The sequence below is a fragment of the Etheostoma cragini genome, chromosome 1 (assembly GCF_013103735.1).
Source record: "Etheostoma cragini isolate CJK2018 chromosome 1, CSU_Ecrag_1.0, whole genome shotgun sequence".
In the NCBI taxonomy this organism is placed as follows: Eukaryota; Metazoa; Chordata; class Actinopteri; order Perciformes; family Percidae; genus Etheostoma; species Etheostoma cragini.
In genome coordinates, this window is record NC_048407.1 from 20,985,193 (window position 1) to 21,008,568 (window position 23,376).

Sequence of the window (23,376 nt, forward strand, 5' to 3'; positions counted from 1 at the left end):
TTCTTTGACAACAACATGGCTGCCAGGACAAAAACAGATCAAAAGATACATTTTCTGCAACCAGTTATTTAGAAACAAAAAGAGGGAAAATATTACAATGCTCCCAATTTACTACTCACTTCTGCAACACATTGTGTTTTGCTGACTCACTATTCTGAAACCAAACCCGCCCCTTAAAATTCCCCAGAAATTCCTATAAATTCCATTTGCTAATAAAGGTCATTGGTTACGGTAGAGAGCTTACCTTGGACCTTACATTTCTAATAGCTACCACAATACTGTCCTATAGTTCATGTCACAGACGTTTTTGACAGGCGTACTATACCTAAGAAGAAAAAAACATAAAATAGGACTATCTATATGCATCATGGTCAAAAAGAGACCTAATTTTCTGTCATGCTCAAAGTTATACTTTTTCCACATTATATTATCAGTGATGCACAACGTGTTTTAATGTGTTTATGGAGCTGTGCTTGTGTAGTGTTCACCAACCCAGCAGTCAAACATACCAATGTCAGAAAATGATTCCATCAATTGTGCTCATCTGCATGCGCCTCGGCCTCTGAGCAGTCCACTTTTATCGTCCCTTTCCACTAAGTTCAAAGTGCTGAAAGCATAGTGTACCCAACCAGTCTTCTGTTGACAAAAAGATAAGCACATGTGTACTGAATGTCATGCTTTATAGGATGGTTTGCACAAATGCAGAAGGACAATGTGACAAACATCTAATACTGTTTAATAAAACATAAAATCAGTTTGATTTGGTTAAAACGGCTGAGTTTGGATTTTATTCATCAGTGCACATGAGTGCATACAGGCTGCATCAACTCAAGGGTCATATTGTGTGTGGAAATAAGGTAAGCGAACAATGATTAACACATATGTGAAGTGAAAAGTATTAAATAGGTTGTATTGTACCGGCGTACACTATTTCATAGCAACAGGAACTGTGAATTGATCTGTCATTTGATTTAATAATTGTTAAAATGTGGAATGGAAAATCTTATATCCAGGGTTACTATTCATCAGTTAGATGTTAATAATAGTAATTAGCTTTTTGAGATAATTACATTACCTTTTATTATCCTGGGGATTACTACATAACAAATCCCAACTTGTATGTTCAAGTTGCAGTTTTTTCCCAGGATTTCAAATTTTAATAGATAACAGACAAAACTATAAATCTGCAGAAATCAGCTTATGTTTAGGATTTTTACTCTGCATTCACAAATATTCTAAAATGTTATTTAAATACATTATTTTAATTTTAATACATCCACATTTGATGGTTCTCCCTTTAAATGTCTAACTTTTCAGAAAGCATAGAATTAAAATATATGTATTCATCAAAATACTCTCGTATTTCAACTTAGTTTTTGATATACCAGTGTCTGAAAACTTTAAAAAAGCTGTGCTATACATTTAATATGTAGTGTCAGAGGGTGAGTCGTGTTAAGTTGGAATAAACTGCCAAAGATAATTAAAAGTCTTGTGAGCTCAATGTTGCTTTAAGAAAAGTAGGCCGGCACTAGTATTTTTTTATTTTATTAATCTTGTGTTTAGCCGGAAAGGTCCCATTGAGACAGAAGATGTCTCCTTCCAGGGAGTCCTGGTCAGTATATGTATACAATCATGTTTTTGCCAAAAAGATATTCACTGAATTTTTATTCTTGTGGTCTAATGTGATTTCTTGAGATTTAAGTAGATCCATTTCAAGTCGTACTTCCTTGTTCTGTAGATCACAGCAATGGCAGGCTCACCTAGTCCTCTGACCATCCATGTGCTGAACACTGCAATGGGAGTCCCTGGCTCAAACATGGCCCTCAGTCTCTATCGACAAGACCCTACCACTAATGCCTGGAGTTTGATAACAACTGGGTAAAAACCTGAGAACAAAAGCCATAGGCAAAATATCACAAATAGCCACAAAGTTTGATCACAGGAACATTTCAAATAGCATTACTGGAATATGTATGTTTTTATTCACCCATATTTTTTCTCAACAGGACCACTAATGCTGATGGACGTTGCCCAGGACTCATCACAAAACAAATATTTACTTCTGGTGTGTACAGAATGCGTTTTGAGACTGCTCAGTACTGGGAGAGTATAGGGGAGACCTGCTTTTACCCGTATGTTGAGGTGAGGAAAGGCTCGAAATGTTGTGTGTTGACATGTTAATTTCAGCTTTCATTCACAGGCATTATGCTGCTTACTTTTGTAGGCAATACCATATTTTTGTTACTAAATCAGTGAATTTTCATCCTCATTTAATCATATGCATGCTGATAATAATCTGAAGACTATCGGTCAGTTGTTGATCTCTTTGGTGTTTTGTTGCAGATTGCCTTCACTATAAATGACCCAGCCCAAAAGTACCACGTCCCTCTACTCCTGAGTCGTTTCTCTTACAGTACATACAGAGGGAGCTAATGATCAAGTGAGATAAACCTCCTGCAGCTACCTCCATCTATCAGCTGTTGAACACCTCACAGGCAGAGGCAAACCCACCAGGATCTCAGCACCAGCCAAACTGTCACATCTATCATCATAACAATACATTTTGAATGATTCTTCCATTTTAATAATGATGTTATAAACAATAAAAGAGATTTAGCAAATCAAGACCCATGTTACTCATATAGACTACTTATTATGCTTTGATAATATGTATCACTTATTTCAAACAGTTGTTAAGACACACAGTGGCTTAATTAATCTATCAAATAAGAGATAAAATCAGGTCAGAGATAAAATCAATTGTGTATTTTATCACTCTCTCTGAACTTTATGCAAAGTGAAACTCACAAAAATTCACGTTTTGTATAAATAGCATTAAATAAGGTCTATTAGGCTACATATAGGGCCTACAATGTTATCGAAAGGAAAACCTTAAAGTCAAATTATGTCACACTTTAGGCCATCCATATTATCAACAGTATTAGATTACTTATTGGTTAAAACATTGGATAAATTGGCCTATCATATGAGAAATAACTTATCTGGAACAAAATGAACATGTATTTCATTTCCAGAAAGGTGTCCAGTAAAGTAGACTACACTCAAAACCTCAATTTCTTCTTCTTATGCGATCCCTACTCCGTGCTCGACTGCTTTAGCCTGGGTGTTGGATCGGTTTTTTCGATGTTGATTACACTCCCCTAAACTAGCTAGGTAGGGCCTTGCCACTGATGGCTGTTTAGGGTGCATTTCACTACGTTACCTCATCCCTTCTAAGTCTATTAGGTCCATCCTATACTGTTAAATATATTAGTAAACCATGGCGGACGACGAATTAGATGCAATTAGGCGGCAAAGAATGGCGGAGCTACAGGCAAAGCACGGGGTAAGGACAAAACATGAGCTGAAGCTTGTTAGCGGCCGCCCTAAAAGGAGATGCTGAGTTCGCTATGCTTTTAGCTAATGTGGCTAAACCAGTCACCACAACTCAACTAGTTTAAATGTCACTCAAGGGGATATACATAGCCCATTATTGAGAGTCATACTCAATGTAAATTAACTGTAATTTACTCAGTAGTTAGTTCGATAAATCACAGTTATAACCAACAATCTCTCCAAGTCTCAGGGACACCGCGCACGCCCCTCTGTGATAATGACCGTGTTAGCTGAGCAAAATTGATCAACGACTAGTAACAAATGAACCTTTTAAGAGTGTTTCTGGTAAATTCAGTACATAACGTAGACTGGCGAGCAGTCGGGGTTGAGTATTTTCTGAGATTGTCGGTAAGATTAAGATTTCGGTTTCCTAGCCACATAGGCTAATACCTGAGACATTAAGAAATAAAAGCTACATTTGAGGTGCTCAGGGCTCATCCCATCCTTTCTTCTGCTCTCAGTTCTCGAACCAAACCAGAACACGTTACAGACTTATCAGAAATGGGCTATATTATTATTTTGATTGATCCGAATAATAATTTAGCCAATTTTGAAAAGTCAGGAATAGAAGGAGAGGATGAAAGGTCCTTGACTTTTATCCGTTGTTGTGTTTGTATAATCCACCCCTCTTATCAAAATATATTCAAAAATAGGAACTTGAACTATAATAATATGAACCATCACTAAACATAATGGTATCATAAAAGTTCGTACGACATACTGTATTTCACGCTGCAAACATATGGATTAGAAGGTGTAAAAGAAAAACAATACTGCAGCACATTATGATGTCCATCGAGATTAAGATCTATGCATCAATATAGACATTAAGCTATAGCTATTGAACTTCCTGATGCAATGTGGGTGGATGTTAATGACATCTTTTAAACTAAAATATAGTAAAACGTGATTTTAGAAATGTCTCTTGGCTCCAACTGTGCTCCTTATTTTGAACCATGTAGGTCTTTATGATTGGTTTCTCACATGAAAAACGTAATGGAAAAACTCGGGTTTAATCAAATAATCAAGCAGCATTAAGAAAGTCATATTGACAGTTATTTAGGTCGTCTGGGAGGCCGTTACCAAGGGGAATATTGGGCTGGTATTGAAATTGTTTCTTATTAGGTTATACGTCCTCTAGTTTGCTAAATGCAGAAATACAACCTATATATAATGCTGCTGCTGTCTCACATGTTCTTTCAGGATGCTTCAAATAATCAGCAGCAAGGAGAGGAGGCCAAGCAGAGGTGAGATATGTTAATTAATTTAAAACAGACACATTTTGTGATTAAATTGTACTTATGTACAGAACAGTTTCTTTATTACATAAATAAATAGAGTTTACATTAATCAACACCTGTATACTGAATTAGCTTCAAATTATTGTAAGATGATTACTGTTATGGTTGCAGTATATTGGAAAGCAAAGTTAAGAACACTTCATATATAATATTCTGATGGCTTGTTTAATATTAGAATGTTTTATGTTTGTTTTCCTTTTACTGGTCTCAGACTTAGATCCAAACAGGAGTAAGTAGTGCTGATGTGTTAATATTGTTACTTTTTCTTCACAGGGAAACAGACATGAGGAACTCTATATTGGCTCAAGTTCTCGACCAGTCTGCCCGTGCCAGATGTAAGTGTGCTCTCAGATTTTATGTTCAGCCTGTTGAAAGGAATCTCTTTGGAAATGAATCTTTCTCTTGTAGACCAAAAAAAGTATTATTTAAAATGTGTATTTATTTAGCCTATTAAAAATGAGTGAGATATATGTGTGAAAATCAGATTATAAATGAGTCTGGATGATGAGAGGAACACACCTTGTGAAAGCTGTTTTAAAGAGTCATTTGCCACTGTAGAAAGCCAAGTCCCCTATGGAATAACCCCATTATGTAGAAAAGAATCATAACATAAGTGGTTTCTAGTCGCACCATTGAAAGGGTCAGACAGGACTTAACTAAGAAATGTCCTCTTACTGAATCCCAGTGCTCCATTGAAACTACATCGGGTGATGATTAGGCCGTGATGTGCAGCTATACTGTAAATACCACTCACATGTAAACACAAGGTGGTCAAATCAATTTCTTTTTTTTTTTTTCAGTGAACAATCTTGCTTTGGTGAAGCCGGAGAAGGCCAAAGCAGTTGAAAACTATCTCATTCAAATGGCTCGTTTTGGAAAATTGGGAGCAAAGGTAAAAAAAAAAGACCTTGTTGTGTTTGGAGTAGGCCGATGATATGATGTTAACATTCTTCCTAATGCCAGCAGTGCAATGAACGGAGGTTTTCTTCTTTTGTCAGATTTCTGAGTCAGGCTTGATCGAGATTCTAGAAAAAGTCAGTCAGCAAACAGACAAGAAGACGACTGTCAAAGTAAGTTCATCGAATCAATCCAATACACATAGAGCTGTCAAAACGGGTGAACAATTGCATTTGAATGTTCCTTCTAAAAACACACAGGTTCAAAGTAATGGAAAAATTATTTTTGTAGATTATGTTCATAAGATGGCAAACATAACCTACAAGAAGATATACATAACTACTTGTTTAGGCATATTTATTCCAACAATAACATGTCTTTTAAAAGATATCTACACACCTACACATTATAAAATTAACTTACATTAATAAACTAATAATCCTACACTGTGATATTTGATATAAAGACCGTAATAGACCTCTCTCTGCGCCCTCTGCGTCGCTAAACAAAACAAAAACGTCACCTATATTTGAATCATTATCAGTCACGTCTTGCCTTCATCTTACATCTTTATGCTCTGTACTTGTCAGTTCAACAGGCGGAAGGTGATGGACTCGGATGATGAGGAGGATTACTAGCATCAAACAGGAGCCCAGGAACAGGCCAAGAAATCGGGAGAGGATACGCTTCACTGGGACTCTGATGCTATCTTTGACCTGTTAGCTGAATCTGGGATGCTAGACTAGCTTCTGTGTGTCTCTGGAAACCAATTACCAAGAGGGAAGAACAATGTGGAGTTGACATGGGGGGGTGGTGGGTTGGTGGGGGTAGAATACACACACTGTCAAATAAGGGGCTCTTTTGCGATCTCTTTTCAATCAAGGAGCTACTAATGTGCTCTACTTGTGTTTTACCCCTGACTTCTCATGGCACTGTTTGACTCCTTTAGTCCCTCTCAACTTTGAAGTTTTTTGAAGTAGTTACTCTCTTGTTCTTTATTTTCACCATGCTTGACTTCTGTTCCTCAATCACAAGAAGCTAGACAAAATGCAAAACACACTGCTGCTGATGCAATTTATCTAGACTGTGAACACAGTACATTGTTCTGTGGTCAGGGCCAGCGTCCCATTAGCTTTGGAGAGTTTCTTTCTGCTAACATGTATCGTAAAGGTTTACATAAAACAATTTAAAAAAGCCTTACATTTAAGTGTTTGTTTTTCTAGTCAACCACTTCTAAAATGATTATTATACGAAAAAGTGTTCAACCATTTTGAAAAGGTTTGTATTTGTTTTACAAAGATTATGTTCCTTGGGTCAAATCATCACACTGTCTCCTCATTAGCATAGAAAATGTTGACTTACTGTTTCTTTATGAATGATTGACTATTTCTGCTGAAATCGAACAATTTCAAAAGTTAAAAAATTGCAGGGTGTATCCAACTACCTTTTAAAATAAAAAACACACCGTAGAAACCTGATTTCATTTTTTTTTTCTGTAAGAAATGCACTGAATCAAGTCCAAAAAGCAAGCTTTTCCCCACAATAACGTGTTGCATTGCCGTGAATTAGTTAGCTGGAGTTTGCACGGCTTTGCAGTCAACATTCATTTTTACAAACACGATAATTTAGTGATACTTTAATTCAAGTTCATCATTGATTTGCACTAACATCTTTCTGCATCGCCAAGTGAAGGAAGAGAAACATCTGATTCTTCAAAGAGTGACCTTATCAACACTTGTGGAAGACTTTTCAGATCCTTCATTAAATGCTCCATGACAAAAGTTCGGTATTGAAAAAGTTTCCTTAATTAACGGTTAACGGACCTTAGTATTATCCACATATGGTACGTGTACTTAAAGTAAAAAAAAAAAAATCTATACTGCCATGTACTGCTTATTTTAATGTACAGTATAACAATGCATACATAGTTCATAAGGGGCATTTCATTATGTACAATTTGCCTCTGAATTGTAATGGATCAAAACTGAGAAAGTAGTACAAACTTGGAAATACTTACGATAATTATTCTAAAATTGTACCAGAGGACTACAATATGTACACAGACTGTATGAAATGTACTTTTGATATAAAATAACGGTATTTATAGTCAGATTTTTATAATTTAATTGTGTGTCATATTATCATTTAAGTCACTAAACATGGATTTTGTTATTAATATACATTTCGTAGAAATTATTAAAACAGGTAATAAACTATGAATGAACTAACCCTCCCCCTTGTGGGATGGCCTCTGTCCTTGCCCCACTTTCGCACGACAGTGGTCAGATAATCTCTCATTGGCTTTTAATCACAACGGCTCGACTCTGATTGGTCGCAGGTTTAGCCACATGCAAACCAGCCAATCGGGAGACACGTCAAGGAAAGGCAAGGTACGGCTGCTCAAGAGTTAGCTAGCTTAATTGTAACTGCTGCTAAACACAAACAGGAGCTTGGTACAGGCTATTACAAAGCGTTCAGATACAGTTTTCTCAATATAAACATCGGTTTACATACACAGCTCTAACTGGGGATAGTATGGACAAGTCAAACACAGTTACTTGCACCGCTCCTGTGAACATAGCTGTCATCAAATACTGTAAGTAACGTTAACGACATTACCTCAACTTATGCTTCAGGTGGTTTAGCTCTAGGACATCATGATGTGACATATCCATCTAGTTCGCTATGATTTAAATATCTTGCAAGATAGTTAAATCCTGTCTAACATTAAACAACAATAACGTTACATGTTTATTTAGTATGGTGACTTGTGCATCTTGTGATACTATGCATTAGATGGATTAACCAACTTTAAGTCTGCTTCAGTCTAATAAAACCTCAGTCATGCATTTTGTATACAACTTACTTTTCAGGGGGAAAGAGAGATGAAGAATTAATTCTACCCATTAACTCATCGTTAAGCGTCACATTGCATCAAGATCAGGTATTTAAGTAAACAGCAATGTCATCAATCAGACTATGAAACATTTATCTAAGTGTTGTTGCTCCGGTCCAGAGCAGCTATAGTGAACGGATGGGATTTCCTGCCAATCTTATAGGTTTTTAAAGAAACCGAAGAAGTATGATTCAGTATGTTCTTCTGTTCGCCATCTATTCAATTCAGAATTGAAGACCCCATTTGTTCGGCATTGTTGAGGTTTCTTGATTTGCAACTAGAGCAGCCCATATTATTATGGCATTTCAATACAAATGTAGCAGATTTGGCAGCTAAACATTCATTCTGTCAAATGGACTGCAGCATAGTATAATAAACATGGGTTTTAAGATTAGTAATGCTGTTTATTTCATTTTTCTACCTTACCTATGTTATGTAACTCAAAAATAGTAACATCTCTCCTTTTAAGTGGCAAGTGTGAACATTTGTCATTCTCAACATTTGTTGTGTAATGGTTTCAGAATGTTGAAGTCAGTTGGAGAACAATTAGATACAAATAAGATGTAGGCTCTACAGGATGATTTCCCCCCTTGGCAACTATCATGTTTTCTCTAAATGATGTATAGATTTTTAATCATTCTATTATCAAATGGCTGGAAAAATAGTTCAAATAGCTGCTGTAAATGGAAAAAGAATCTCTCCAATGGACCATACCTCAAGAACCCCTAAGTTTGTGCTGAGACCAGAATGTTTACAACATCTGGCTCTGACCCAGGTCCCTTGTGATATGTCATGCATTTTGTAGTGACAAACTTAGTAGCAGAGCTGGCATTAGAATATAGTGTCAAAATTTGTGTGACATTGTTGCTGTAAAAGGTTTCTTTGAAATATGTAATGAAACCGCACGATTGCTATGTTGATTGCAGATACTGCAGAAAATATTACCCTTTTAGTTGAATTGTACCAGGATAATGGGAAGCATACATAATCTAATCTGGTTTTGTATCACTGATTAGATGTCTGCAATTTGATATCGATCTGTCTTGTCTTCTATTCAGCTGAAAACAACTACAACAGTTGCAACCAGCAGATCATTTCAGGAAGATCGAATATGGCTAAATGGCAAAGAGGAGGACATAACCCATCCTAGATTACAGTCCTGTCTGAGAGAGAGTGAGTCCTGTCTGTTTCCTCATAAAAAGCCCAGATATGAGAACTGTGCGTTTGAGAGAGCCCAGGCCACCGTATCCTTTTTCTGTGTTTTCTGTCTTTAGTTCGACGACTTGCGAGGAAGAGAAGTAATGACAGGGACCCCGCTTTGGATTCAACTTGTTTGTCTCACAAAGTCCACATCTGCTCTGTAAACAACTTCCCCACTGCTGCCGGCCTCGCCTCTTCAGCCGCTGGATTCGCTTGTCTAGGTGAGACTGTGCCCTACACTGATGTCACTAGGGTACTCATTTTTATTGGAAGCTCGACAGCTGATCTTTGAATGAGAACAGTTCCAACTCGTGTGCCCATTCTTCAATAAACCATGTCTATCTGACATTTAATAGATTCCCATTTTACCCAGTCTCTTCTGCTCCTACTCATTCTTTCTTCATTGTTATGCAGTTTACACTCTGGCTCGGGTGTTTGGCGTAGAAGGCGAGTTGTCTGCCATTGCTCGGCGAGGCTCAGGTAGCGCATGCCGTAGTATGTATGGAGGGTTTGTCCAATGGATCATGGGACAGAAAGACGATGGCAAGGACAGTCTAGCCCAGCAGGTGGAGCCGGAGACTCATTGGCCCGAGCTCAGAGTCCTTGTACTAGTGGTAAGTCAGTATGTGGGTTTGAGAGAGAGACAAAGGAGAAAAAAAATGTCAGGCAATCAGTTATGTCTTGGCACAGTTGGGCTCTATTGTGAAGGTCACATACGTTTTTTACTTCTATAAATGGCAGTATCTTGTGCAACATGTAGCCCTAGAGCAAGCATCTTAACTAGTGCACACAATGCACACATTAATTGAAAAAAGCAAAACGTTATATAAATCAATGCTCTTTTTCACAGGCCAGTGCTGAGAGGAAGCCAGTGGGCAGCACCTCTGGGATGCAAACCAGTGTAAAAACAAGCTGTCTCTTAAAGGTACTTTGTTCACATACATTATTCAGTGCACTTACTATCAATACTGTTGAGCCGAGTAGTTTATTTACACTGTATTTAAGGCTAACTTGTTGTTACTCACAAGAGGGTCTATGTCACTGGTCTCTGTGTGCAGCACCGTGCCGAGTCTGTCGTCCCAGGCCGGATGGCAGAGATGATTGAAGCTGTGCAAAGAAAGGACTTTGCTGCATTTGCTGAACTAACCATGAAGGACAGTAACCAGTTCCATGCAACCTGCCTTGACACATACCCTCCCATCTTCTACCTCAACAGTGTGTCTCAACAGGTTATCAATTTGGTGCATCGGTATAACAGACACTACGGGGAGACAAGGGTGAGACACTTTATACTTCTGTATCTCAGAATAGCAGAACATCAATGTAGTGGTATAGTGTTGGACAGCTATGTATTTACCTTTTTTATTTTAAATACTGCATTATCACGCAACAATGGTACAACTCTGACAATTAAAGAAAGCAAATCCAATGTACTCTGCAAAAAGAAATACAGTAATAAATGGAAACATGACTGCTCTCGCCAATATGCAACCTAGGGCCTTTTTGTGAATGTACCTGAGTCACACTTTAATTGAAAAGCATAATTAGGACGGAAGTGCCACTCACCGTAGCTGTTGGTTTTTCCAGTCACCGTCCATCTAGCAAGTCAAAAATAATCGAGGGAGGAGATTAAAGATGGAAAGCTCCTAAAGCTCAGTTCATGGATACTTTGTTGTTGTCATTAGGAAAAAACAATATTGACCTTGTAGTTGAAAAAGGAGCCTCATATAAGAATATCGTTTCCTCTTATGGAGTCCGTTCATTTGCAATCGGAGATTGATTCTTTTTGACTGCCAAAGATGGCTGCTAGCGGAAACAACAGCTACAGTGAGTTGTTCAGAACCTTTCTTTTTAGTAAACTCTGTGTACACAAACAATGTTTTCAGTGCTAGAGTTCATGTGTAGAGCCCCTGGCGAAACTTTGAGCAACTATCATAGAAGTGCCCCTAGCACTCCCTTTCAAAAGGCCATTTGACCGAAAAACTATAATACGGTAAATCCTAAAAGCGGAGCTTACATCCTGATTATGCTTTTAAACAAAAGTTGGACTTGGGTACATTCCCAAAAAGACCCTAGGTTGCATTTTGGTGAAAGTTACGCTTTAGGGTTATAAATTATTCCCCAAAAATGTCCAATTGCTTGGAAAATAGCAGTTATGCAGTACATGCTCTGTGGTTAATATAGCTAAAACATGTTAACTACAAACATACTTAAAATGTTCTTCAGATTGTTTGTGGCAGTGTGTATGTCTTCTTATAAGGTACTCCATACATCGTGTATGACTGTAGCCACTTTTGTATCACTGCTATTAAGTGGATGCTCTTTCTTTCTTGTATTAGAAATGTGCCTCAGTTCATACAGCTGATTTTCTGAGATGGTGTAATGGAGATGTGAAACTCGTGGGGTGGTTTTCAAACTCTTTATGTGACGGTCACGGTCTGTTTGTTCCCCTCTAGTTGGCCTACACATTTGATGCAGGACCAAACGCTGTGATCTACACTCTACAGCAGCATGTTCCTGAGTTTGTTCAGGCAGTTGAACATTTCTTCCCCCCAGAGACAAACGGAGGACAGTAAGTTGACAGTTAACAGACTTAATTTGATTTAGCTCTGCATAATATGACTGACATACAAACTAATTAATTCTTATAAAAATGTGATTTATATACATAAATACAAAATGATATATTAGTGTTATTTTTTGGCTCCTTACATTGCTTTTTGTTAAGGTGTGTTTGCTTTCAGCCTCTTTGAAGTCATTAAATGTTTCTTCCTTCTCTGCAGGTTTATTAAGGGTCTTCCAGTTAACCGTGTTGCTCTTTCTGAGGAACTGAAACAGGAAATTGGTCTAGAGCCCATGCCAAAGGGAATAAGCTACATTATTAGTACCAAGGTACACATATACACACAGATGTCATCACTCTGTACCTCAGTTGTTTTTATCAATTCACTTCAAACAGCAACTGAAAATCAATGTTATCTGTTTTTTATTTAAAAGTCTTGGTGTGTCTATCTCAAGGCTGCACATTATACAGTAGAAAATTGCGAAATTATGAGACACCTTCAATTTATGTCAACATTTCCTTTTGACATTTCCCTTTAACGCAACTTTGTGTTGCACTACTTCAGTTGGAAATTGTGGCACATATTGTGCTATATGGTAGTTTCTCTGCTTCACAGAGTCTTTGACCTTTTGGATGTTTATTAAACAGGTTTAGATTTTATTAGAACAAGATTTTAAAATGGCATTATTCCATGTTAACTCACTGACAGATGATGCGTTATTTTGTATAATGATCTTATCGCTTTTTTTTGTTTAAGGCTGGACCAGGCCCTCGTGTTGTGGAGGATCCCACTCAGCATCTACTTGGATCTGATGGGCTGCCTAAGAAAATTATGTGATGCCTTGCAGCCCAAAATGGACAAAGTTCCAATGAGCAATAGTAAAACCAATTCAGCAGAAATCAAATCTGCAATTACATTAGTCATATCTAACTAGGTTTTTACAATCCCAGCCACACCAGATACCTTCCTTACAGTTTTGTGGATGTCGGCCTTTAATTATCAAATGACTTGTTTGCCTCTCATCAGCTATTACATCAGATATTGCTCATATCTCAGTATCTACAAGTGAATACTGTTTCAGAGGTATTTGACTTGACATATGACATGAGCATGGGCTCCATTTTGAGCCGTTAAATAAATGGATATGCTGGTATAGCTCAAAAGCACTGCCAATGTGCACTGAACCATAAATACAGTTTAGCACTGCAGCTGCAGTGTGCTCTCAGTCCTATCTGAGCACATAATTATGTCTGTGAAGTTTTGAATTTGTATATGTTTCAATGTATGTAAGGAGGGAGTTATAATTATGGTCACTTTATTTTGTTTTCCTTTTTCATCTTGTGAAAACTGAATTTCAGACTACAATACCGACGTAAATTATGTCCATTTTATTCAGTAACATTAAATAAAATATATTTTAGTCAATATAATTGTTTATTGTTTTGTCTTTTGCCGCTGCCATTTTGAAACCCGCCTTGGTCGAACAGCTGAAAAGCTGGTTCGAGTCCGACCTGCGGCCCTTTGCTGCGTGTCATAAGTGAGGGCTTTACAGTTTGTACCAAATCTCAGTGCACTGTGATATGCAGTATTCAACGTGCAAACAACAATATGTAGTCCACCAAGCACTACAAATGTGCTTTAACCCTTGTGTTGTCTTCCCAACAGCCAGTGTCAAAATTGACCCAGTCTGTTTTATAAAGTATAAACTACCACCCATTTCTGTGTTACATCTTCTTAGCCAACTTCAATCCAACGTATCACCGCTAGTTTTACACGTGTTTTTGTAATTCATGGTAAATAAACCTATGAAGATTATGATTATGATGATTATTTTTTATTTTAGTTCAAAAGAAATTCAAATTTTAGCTAATTGTTATGTACGTATGTGTATGCAAAATAACAGCCTGTTTAGTATATAATCTACACATGCTATTTTTAAGCAATTTAGTTGCAAGAAAGCCACATTTTTGATGTAAATTTGGCCCAAGGACAACTTAAGCGTTAAAAATCACTTATGACACAACTATGAAAACATGACATCACTCCTTCATCTATGGCAAACAGATGTCGTTAAAGAGATTTGTTCATAAAAACTTTATGGCCTCCTTAAGACAATTAGCAAGATTTCTAATTAAGTCACGTACGGTACTACCAGCTAGACCTGCTCTTTTTATAAGTTCACCTGTCTTGTGATTGGTTAGCCCCTCCTCCCTCTGTAGTCCTGCCCTATGAGGAAATGACGACGGAAACGGGGATTGGGTAACGTACGCCCTGCCTCCCAGCGTACGCACACACAGACACACACACACACACACACACACACGCACACAAACACAAACACTCACACGCACACGCACACGCACACACACATACCTCACATTTCACATCTCGTAAATTCATTTTCTTCCTTGTATAAGCAGCCAAAGCTGTGTCTTTCTGTGTAGTGGGATCAAGCAGTTTGCAGAGGGCTGTTTCAGTGAACGCTATGGGGAAAATAGAGTGGGCAATGTGGGCCAATGAGCAGGCTCTGGCTTCAGGACTCAGTGAGTACAGAAACATTTTCTTGTTTTTTTTTAGCTAACTTTAACTTTTGTTTTAACAAAGTCTGCTACATATTTATTTTGATAATTTATGTTTACAAAATTGTTACATTACTTCCATCAACTGTAACGTCATGCCTGTTTTAAATAGAAATGAAACCACATTTCAGAGTCAAGTTGATGTAAAATTTATCACAGGCTTGTCTCTTTGAGTGAAATCATAAAAAGTATGTTGTTTATTTATAGATTTAAGGTTATCTTCTTCCTTCTTTCAGTTCTCATGACTGGAGGCATTGTGGGGGTGGCTGGCCAGTTCAGAGGCTGGCAGTTTGCTGCTTATGCTGTGTATCCTATCATAAAAGCCTAAAAGTACCAAAGTGATACAAGAAGTAAATTAAAGCCTGTACACGTATTTACATTTGCCGAATTAACTTTCAAACCTGACCTAATATTCTGTTTAACCAATATATAAGACTCAAATGTATCTGCTTAGAGTATATCTGTATACATGAATCATCATAGTTTTTCATTACTGAAAGCACAACATAGAAGTATTTTTTCATATATTCTGTGTGTAGTCTCTTTTTTATATTGGAAACAATCAGTCCATCATGTTCAATAACTACTCAACCTGCTCATGGTACAGCTGTTCATTTAAATCAGCTTTTAGGTCCTATCATAGTCATTATTTGGCTCAGTGAACCTTGTGAGATCAAACAGCCTTGACAGATAACTAGTGCTGCTGGGGTGTTTGTGTGTCTACTTGAGTACCCTAGAAGCAAGAGGGCCAAGGGCACAAGTGTAGAGAGAACGTAAGTGATGTCATTTTCATTCAATATTTTTCAACATATAGGCTTTACTTTATTGGGGTGCTGTGATGATTGTCAGTGAAACTTATTGCACCCTCCTGTCTTTTGTTTTTCCTCAGGGGCCAGTACTGCTTCACCGTGTGTGTGAAATCCTTTGGACCACTGACAAGAAACTATTACGTTAGAGCTTTTTTACATGCCGCGTGAGTTCATTATATCACTTTTGCTAGACAGCATACCTCTCATTCAAAGTCAGTCCCTCAAAAAGGAGACACATGCTTTGTCATTATAGTATTTAAGCCTCACAGTCCCTCTCTCTCTCTTTCTTTGTTAGAATCTGTGTACCTGGAGGTTTTATGCTTGCAACTGTCCTTGGATGTGTCTGCCTCGGCATTGCTAGCCTCATCTATCTTGCAGTAAGTTGGCAGCTTTTACCACATGAAGTGGCCAGCTTACAGAAACAAGGAAATGGAAACAAGGAAGAGATTGTTTCATTACTGGTACCTCTGTTGAGACATGGTCCTGCCCTTATGAAATCTGATTAGGGGTGTGCCTGAATTCTTCAACAGTACTAGATGTGGCAACCAAAGTTTGAAAGCTTTCCAGGCAGCACAGTTTATCTAATTATAATTATGCTTGTATTTTTCTAGCCAACTATTACTAACTTGTATTCTTTGTCATTTTCTTGCTTTCTAGGCAGCTATCCTAGGTGAACACTGGGAGCCCATTCTTCCACAGAAGGAGACGACTCGAAAGACGGACCCAATCAGCGTGAGGAATCCTCCGGAGATGCCACCACCGAGACCTCCTCCTGAGGTGCGCAGGAAACGAGTAGACGACTTGGAGGGAGCAGCCTATGACAACCCAATCCCTGTTAGTGACAAATAAATAGTGAAGCTAGTCTAGACTGGACTAGATGTTGGGTCCACACCATATCTCAACCTGCAGAGAAAGTCTTTTCTTAGAGAGAACTGAGAATTCAAAGGAACGAAAGCGTGAATTTGACTTTAAGACGTGCCAGAGAAGATACAAACTTCTAATGTGTTGCTATGCATAGATCTTATAATAATAAGTTGTGCAAGGTTAAAACTCATAGATTCTGCTAAAAAGAAATGTTTTTCGTCCTTTTTTTAAAGGTCTCAACATATTGTGGTATGTATTTATACTATGTACTTAACCCATGTGTATTAATTTATTTCTTGAAGGCACCTGATCAAAATAATGTTGGACAACATAACACTGTTTGCAAAGATTACATTTACATATTACATTTTTTGCTGTATCAGGCTGATATTATGCATTTATTATTTTGTGTCTGTACTTGGATGTCTTGTAAATAAAACCCTTGAATCATGAGCTGTCCTGGGTTAGTGCTTTCTTATATTACACGTTTCCTTTGGATGGCTATTTTAAGTAATGACATTTGCAACTTCCCCCTTTCACAAACACAGAATTTCAATACTTCAGAATTCCCCTTTTTAATGTCAGGTGTTTCTTTGATTATTTGTCACATTGCTGTCCTTTGTTGGCTTTTGGTGGAAACAATGGGAGACTAACATCTGGCTAGTTTTCAGACAAGTTCAGCGTGTTTGTCTCCTTTCTATGCTCATGTCTACAGACTTTCTTTCGGTTGGTCACAGTTGACATGCTGGGCAGCTGTAGTGTGTGTGGATACTACAGACGTGCAATGATACTTCCTCATTGTTTAGTTTGTGGGGCTGTGACATGAGAGAGACACCACCAATGTACAGGTTTGAATGGATTTACACTATTACTATTATTATTATTATTATTATTATTATTATTGATGCCTCTTATGCAGACTTTGCATAAGTAATATTTCTGTAGTGTCGTACTGAGCACAGTGTCTGTAGTTGTTTCTGTTTTTTTAATTACCATTAATCAACATCAGATGTAGTTTCCTAAATTTTGTGTATTTTCCAGCTCATTTAAAAAAATTGAATTTTAGGCGTCTGTCTCTTTAAGGCAGTTTTACTCAGGTTAATGCTGCCACCTCCTGCTTCATGAGAAAACTACACACAGACTGAGTGGAATTGGAGCAGTTTGTGTTACTATAGAGTTTTAGGCAAAGTGAGGCAGAACAAGTTCATTCATACAGCACCAATTATAGAGTAAGGCTGTTTCGAAGCATGTTTAACGTTAGAAGAAATTAAAAAAATAGACTACAACACAAATTTCAATGGTAAAGTCCATCAACGAAGTGCCTATTTAGAGAGACTTACAAACATGAAAAAGAAGAAAAATTATAACATTCTCAGAAATTAAGTAAGTGACAACCACCAACCAAAAGGCAATTACAGTTCCCATGTGCTAGGACTGTATGAGTATGAATACTACAGTTTTTATGGTTTTAGTCATACTGTGCCTGCTTTTATTATTTGCTTGTGATAGTTGACACATTTTATCTGATTGCGCCAACTGTTTACATGATATGTCTTTGTATGTAACAATTGCTGGCATTGTGTATTTCCTAATATGCATCTTGATTGTCAAACCTTTTAGCTCTTCATCCATTACTCCAGTTTTTATTTTGCATATTGTCCGTTCAATTTTTATTTTAATGGATAATTTAATATTTGGCCCTAAAAAAATGTGTTTAAAATTAGACTCTTGGCTAACATTGGCACATTTACAGTGTTGCTGTATTGAACCCTTCAAAAATACAAATACGCTCCACAAAATGAATGAATACTCATTGATGCAGTTTCCCATCTATCCTATGGAGGGCAGCGACAAAACCGGAAGCGTTGAAACATTTAGAAGAAGAAGACAAACAAGCCAATGGAATCGATTCCTCGTTGGTTTGCTGTGTCTGTCAGCTAACGAAAAACTAATTTAATCGCAAATATAGTCGTGTATGTGTTCCACGAACAGTGGACAATGTCTACCCGTGCCCTACGAAGGCTCAAAGGAAAACAGCGGGGTCAGGAGGCCTTGGACCTCGGGGATCTGACTTTGGGTGACAGCCCAGAGGAGCAGGCTGCGGGTGAAGAGGAGCAGCTGGACACGGCTAATAGCAAAGCCAGCAGACGAAAGGCAAAGAAAAACAAGGCTCCGAAAAACGTCAGCAACATTTACGAATTGGTAAGGTGACTGTGTAATTCCGCAAACTAACTAGCTAGCTAGCCAACTTACATGTTACTTTTAACATAACGTTATGTTTTCGGCAGATGACATCAGTGAGCCCTCTGTTGATGCACCTTGCTAACAAGCTAGCCGCGTATAACGCTGGTTAACTTTAGCTTGTTTCTCTGCTTGTTTGACTAGTTAAAGTGGATACATTATAACAAGGTTAAAGTTAGCTAGCAAGCTATCTATCGGTTCAGAAAATCACTGGGAAGTAGTCTACAGCACCAACCTGAAAAGAAACGCTGACAAACGACAGCATATTTACTAACGTTAACCTTTAAATTGTATACTTAAAGTGACACAAAATAGAGACATAGTAGAACGTCATCATTTTTTTGTAAATACAATTATCAATTCAATTTTCTTAAATGTTGGTCAGATGAAAACGTTCAAAACTAATTGATTGTGGATTCGTACAAGCCTTTTTTAAAGTACGTAGTTATTTTCAATAAAATGTTTAACTATGAAAAAGAAACTTAGACAATTGATTTGAGCAGTTATGAAACCATATGTGCTTAGTGTTCCAATGACCACTGTAAATCTAGACATCACCTCGCTGTTATATCAAGTCTAGATCTACTTTGCAGTATCTTTAAAAATATTATAATGCATGACTGAATTAATTGATGACGTTTTTTACTGTGTAAAATAAAATTTTCAATTATTTAGGTTAAAATTATTAGTTGTCACAACAGCTGTTTATATCAAGACCTAAATCTTTTTTCCTGATATTACTATTTATTCACGCCCATAAACCATCCACAAGCTATGGTACACAACATTGAGTATGTATTTCCTTTTTCTTGTCATATTAAACATGCATATGCATATGTTCATACTGTTTATATTGAAATATAATAACATAATACTATTTATCCCAGTATCCTTGCACTATGCTCCATATTTAAATAATTTCTATTGAACTCTTTGTTCACTCACACCTCTATATTGTTCTGTTTAGAGTATGTATATATTAGTGTGTATATTTTTGTCTTGGTTGTTTTGTGTGTAAGCACAGTGTGAGCAACAATGTTCCAAAGAAAAATTCCTAGTAAGTGTCCTCAAACCTGGTGAATAAAGCTGATTCTGATTCTGATCTTGTCCATGTCCATGAGTAGTAGTAGTGCTTGGCATTAGATTGTTATAACCATAACATGATTTCAGGAAGAGATGATGTTGCCTTAAAGTCTGATGCAATGTTCTATCTAGCTTTGGGGTTTTTACTCACTTTTAGCACTGCTTTACCCAATACACTCTCTTGCCAATGTCACATTTGTACTAGATTGGTGAGGCAGACAACGAGGCAGAGAACATCTCACCTGATGAAGAGGCAGAGAAACCAGATGGAAATAAAACAAGTGGCTCAGAAAAGAATGATAACCGAGGCATTAAGAAACCAGATCAAAAGCAAGAGGATGCGTCAACAAAGGTAGAGGTGAAGCATTGTGAGAAGAATATCTTTCTGTGATTCTTTGATTTGACTCTCTGACTTTCTGATTCTTCTGATCTGCATTTGCATATATTACACCGTCCTCTCTCAAACAGTCCTTATCTGGAGACAGAGGTAAAAAGAAGAAGAAAAAGAAGAAGACAAAGGTGACTTCCGAAGGTGGACAGGTAAATTTGTTTAACAGGGATTCTATAACTGCTTAAGGACAATTAATAACAATAAATGATAACCTGCACTATATTCTTAGAATTAATTACCACGTTATTAATATTTGTGTTAGCATTCATTAACACTCTTGCAATCACTCTTAAGGACCAGAAACTACACACAGTACACAAACTGTAGTTTCTTTTGTGAAGTGAACAACAAACAGAAGCAGTGTTTTTTTTTTTTTTTTTTTTTTTTTTTTTAAAGGAGGCTGTACCAGATGATAACATTGATTTATTGCTGGAGAACCTGGAGCAGACCAATGGTCTGAGTTTGCAAAATGAGGATTGCGGAGGCTCTGACAGAAGATCTGTGCTACATGTGGAACACAGGTGAGGAGCCCAACATCTTTCACATACACAAAATAAATAGATTCAGATCAGATATCTTTGTCAGTGGTCAGTTCAGCAGCCTCACATACTATCACTATCCATGTCTGTGTAATTCCTCATTGCCACCATGTGGAAGCGCTTGCCTCACACAAGAAAAGCCAACTATTTGGAGACTGTCTCAGGAAATACACTTAATTGAATCCACACAGAACTGCAAAAGGATTATTTTAATTAGCTTTCAAAGGCAAATTATCTTTGTTGATAGCAAAGTATGTGATGTATTGTGGGTGTCTGTTTTCAAGTTTGCTCACGTGTTGTTAAGCATGACGGCCCAAATTAAATGTGCAAACTGCACAGCCATTATGTCATTGATGGATTTTCCATCATAAAATACTAAATAAAAAACATGTTTATCATTGATATGTACTTTTATTATAACCTCCACGGAAACCTTATTTGCCAAAATGTGTTTTCATTGGCAGAAGATGCCGTTAAAATGTAAAAGGTGACTTTTTTTAACTTTAAACAGGCAGAATATTCTGCACACTGACAGTTTAGAGGTTTGGTCTGGGTGTCCCACTGGTAAGAGTAGTTACCTAATCTTGCCTTCCATATGTTAACTATTTGTTTAGTTTGTTGGTTGATGGTTACCACTCAACCATGTGAACGTTGCCTCATTCTTAATGTGACAACTATTTTAAATCACTATTGACTTGTCGCCTACATTCCTTTTTACTGAGTTGTCCATGTTTAATATAGCCTGCATGACACAACATCGTAAATGCACGGGAAGCATCTAAGATGCACTTCAAGCAATCTTTGGGACATTGTAGTTTCACCACGACAGACCCACATCGATAATCTCCACAGTTGCACTAGTTACAGAGCCAAGTGTAAGTGCAATCGGATTCTCTTAGCAGCCCAGTTGTCTTTTTATAAATCCTTGTGAATTCTGTTTTACTTGACCTAATGATGTTTTCCATCAAGGGCAAGAAAAATATTTAGAAAAATCCAACAGCGCTGAATTGACGCATCTAAAATATCTAAATCTAACAGCCCCTATGTATCCCTTGGAGTGTGTTTCCTCCGCCGGCCTACTTGTCATTTAGCCTGTAAAGATCTGAATGTTGTTTTCTATGTCAATGAATTAGAAACCTCAACCCCGAGACGGAGCTGAAAAGATATTTTGGGGCTCGAGCTGTTCAGGGGGATCAAAGGTAAATCGTCTTGAGATTGTTCGGATTAAAATTGCTCACATCGTTTGTATGTATGCAGTATATTCTCATTTTAGATTTAATGTTTTTATTTATTTATTTTTTATTTTGACAGACCTCGACAGAGAAACAGACAGTTTCACCGTAGCACCTGGATGACCAGTCCTAAAGACAGCTGGCCTCGCTTCAGCCGCCCAGGTAGGCTTCTCCTCACGGTCAGCTATTTTAAATGTATCATTTCAGGCAGAAACTGACTGTTGACATTTTAATGACTGTTTTTGTTGATATTATGAGCTGTTGCACAAATAAATACAACATAATATATGTTATTTAAAAATGAAAACACTATTGGCGTCATGATGGCTTAGGGGCTTTAAGATTCATACACCAAAACACAAACCCATATAAAACTCAGGAAGGCCGTCAGGGAATTTCTTCAAACTGGGCACAAATTCAAGGATGGACTGATTAGAATTTTGTGGTCAAAGGTCTAGGTCAGTTTGACCTAACAAAATGCGTCTAATAGGATAATATTATGAAGTGATGACATTTTATATACCCAAAAGTTCAAAGGTCAACTTCACTCTGACATAAAGTTCCGCAATAAGGCCTTTTCTTGGCTTTTTTAACGCCACTAACCAGAAACAGAAGAAGAGATTTGTACCATATTTCACATTTGGTCAGATACTAAATTGGTGTCACTAGTCTTCAAACTATGGTAACTGTACAGATTGTCTGTGCTGCCGTGTTAAAGATGTTTTAGAGCTTTCAGCTTGTTTGCAGCAACATCCGTATTTGAACTATTGTTGTCATTGCTAGGACTTTGTGTTCTTTAAGAATCGGCCCTTTCATTTCTATAATGTGAACAATACAAAAATAATTTGGGTTCTGTTTCTCTAAATTAACTTCCAGAAGAACAACAAGGTTTAACAAAGTCAAGTCAACTCAATTTCATTTATATATCCCTATATCACAAATCAAAAATTTGCCACAGGGGGCTTCACCATCTGTTCAGCAAACCACATCCTCTACCCTTAGACCGTTGACTCAGATGAGGAACAACTCACAGGCTTTGATCTTGTCCCCTCTTGTGTCTGCCAAGATCTGCCAATCTGTAACAGCTCATTGTAGGGAAGATGTGAAGCATTATCCAAGATGCCTTTGTCCCTCGTCCTCCTCTCCACTGCCTCCACACTGTCCTCTTCTAACCTGATCCCCCAGCTGGCCTTCCTTGACAGCTTGTTGAGGCTGCTGACCAGCCTTGATGCCAATGCACTTAGCACACCAAGAAGAAGAAAACTGCTGTGGCAGTTGCATTTCTGTTGAATCTCTTCAACAATGACAGCCTGCTCTCTCCCATCCTAAAGAGGACTTCAGTGTTGTGAGTCCAGTCCAGTTTTTAATTCATATGGACCCCAAG

At 37.6% G+C, this 23,376-nt stretch overlaps 5 protein-coding genes across 6 annotated transcripts in view; all 5 read left to right on the forward strand.

Annotated features, from left to right (window-relative positions):
* The first annotated feature begins 623 nt into the window (after positions 1–623).
* Positions 624–2,546, forward strand: uraha (urate (5-hydroxyiso-) hydrolase a). 2 transcript variants are annotated; one of them, XM_034869364.1, is made up of 5 exons: positions 624–857; positions 1,564–1,612; positions 1,739–1,878; positions 2,007–2,142; positions 2,344–2,546. In XM_034869364.1, exons 3-5 carry the CDS (start codon positions 1,748–1,750, stop codon positions 2,431–2,433), a joined length of 357 nt encoding a protein of 118 aa, XP_034725255.1. In that variant the 5' UTR covers positions 624–857; positions 1,564–1,612; positions 1,739–1,747; the 3' UTR covers positions 2,434–2,546. The 2 variants fall into 2 exon arrangements, with proteins under 2 accessions (XP_034725255.1, XP_034725175.1); XM_034869284.1 differs by lacking the exon at positions 1,564–1,612 and having other exon boundaries at positions 625–857.
* A 543-nt stretch (positions 2,547–3,089) lies between these two features.
* On the forward strand, positions 3,090–7,072 carry pdcd5 (programmed cell death 5). Its single transcript, XM_034869484.1, has 6 exons — positions 3,090–3,346; positions 4,600–4,643; positions 4,971–5,032; positions 5,498–5,589; positions 5,696–5,767; positions 6,185–7,072. The coding sequence occupies exons 1-6, from the start codon at positions 3,281–3,283 to the stop codon at positions 6,230–6,232; spliced, it is 384 nt and encodes a 127-aa protein (XP_034725375.1). The 5' UTR covers positions 3,090–3,280; the 3' UTR covers positions 6,233–7,072.
* An 876-nt stretch (positions 7,073–7,948) lies between these two features.
* mvda (mevalonate (diphospho) decarboxylase a) lies at positions 7,949–13,648 on the forward strand. The gene is made up of 10 exons (XM_034868847.1): positions 7,949–8,190; positions 8,468–8,538; positions 9,549–9,663; positions 9,765–9,911; positions 10,105–10,304; positions 10,541–10,615; positions 10,749–10,967; positions 12,147–12,262; positions 12,474–12,582; positions 13,011–13,648. The coding sequence occupies exons 1-10, from the start codon at positions 8,130–8,132 to the stop codon at positions 13,089–13,091; spliced, it is 1,194 nt and encodes a 397-aa protein (XP_034724738.1). The 5' UTR covers positions 7,949–8,129; the 3' UTR covers positions 13,092–13,648.
* Positions 13,649–14,580: 932 nt separating this feature from the next.
* LOC117943171 (cytochrome b-245 light chain) overlaps positions 14,581–23,376 on the forward strand; it is a 21,720-nt gene continuing 12,924 nt past the window's right edge. The window contains exons 1-7 of the mRNA XM_034869171.1: positions 14,581–14,797; positions 15,070–15,139; positions 15,532–15,606; positions 15,723–15,806; positions 15,938–16,019; positions 16,300–16,556; positions 19,186–19,188. Of these exons, the coding sequence (XP_034725062.1) occupies positions 14,740–14,797; positions 15,070–15,139; positions 15,532–15,606; positions 15,723–15,806; positions 15,938–16,019; positions 16,300–16,491 (561 nt within the window). The 5' untranslated portion in view covers positions 14,581–14,739 and the 3' untranslated portion in view covers positions 16,492–16,556; positions 19,186–19,188. The remainder of the gene's footprint in view (positions 14,798–15,069; positions 15,140–15,531; positions 15,607–15,722; positions 15,807–15,937; positions 16,020–16,299; positions 16,557–19,185; positions 19,189–23,376) is intronic.
* Positions 18,361–23,376, forward strand: part of tcf25 (transcription factor 25 (basic helix-loop-helix)) — an 18,003-nt gene continuing 12,987 nt past the window's right edge. The window contains exons 1-6 of the mRNA XM_034868727.1: positions 18,361–18,708; positions 20,036–20,182; positions 20,299–20,370; positions 20,618–20,742; positions 21,894–21,959; positions 22,072–22,154. Coding sequence (XP_034724618.1) covers positions 18,505–18,708; positions 20,036–20,182; positions 20,299–20,370; positions 20,618–20,742; positions 21,894–21,959; positions 22,072–22,154 — 697 coding nt within the window. The 5' untranslated portion in view covers positions 18,361–18,504. The remainder of the gene's footprint in view (positions 18,709–20,035; positions 20,183–20,298; positions 20,371–20,617; positions 20,743–21,893; positions 21,960–22,071; positions 22,155–23,376) is intronic.

Coding starts and splice junctions, on each gene's coding strand:
- uraha (XM_034869284.1), top strand. CDS start 804: ATGAGTGCATACAGGCTGCATCAACTCAAGGGTCATATTGTGTGTGGA. Junction 858..1,738: donor ATATTGTGTGTGGAAATAAG/GTAAGCGAACAA, acceptor CTTGTTCTGTAG/ATCACAGCAATGGCAGGCTC. Junction 2,143..2,343: donor GCTTTTACCCGTATGTTGAG/GTGAGGAAAGGC, acceptor GTTTTGTTGCAG/ATTGCCTTCACTATAAATGA.
- pdcd5 (XM_034869484.1), top strand. CDS start 3,281: ATGGCGGACGACGAATTAGATGCAATTAGGCGGCAAAGAATGGCGGAG. Junction 3,347..4,599: donor AGCTACAGGCAAAGCACGGG/GTAAGGACAAAA, acceptor ATGTTCTTTCAG/GATGCTTCAAATAATCAGCA. Junction 5,033..5,497: donor CCAGTCTGCCCGTGCCAGAT/GTAAGTGTGCTC, acceptor TTTTTTTTTCAG/TGAACAATCTTGCTTTGGTG.
- mvda (XM_034868847.1), top strand. CDS start 8,130: ATGGACAAGTCAAACACAGTTACTTGCACCGCTCCTGTGAACATAGCT. Junction 9,664..9,764: donor ACAGTCCTGTCTGAGAGAGA/GTGAGTCCTGTC, acceptor TTCTGTCTTTAG/TTCGACGACTTGCGAGGAAG. Junction 12,263..12,473: donor CCAGAGACAAACGGAGGACA/GTAAGTTGACAG, acceptor CCTTCTCTGCAG/GTTTATTAAGGGTCTTCCAG.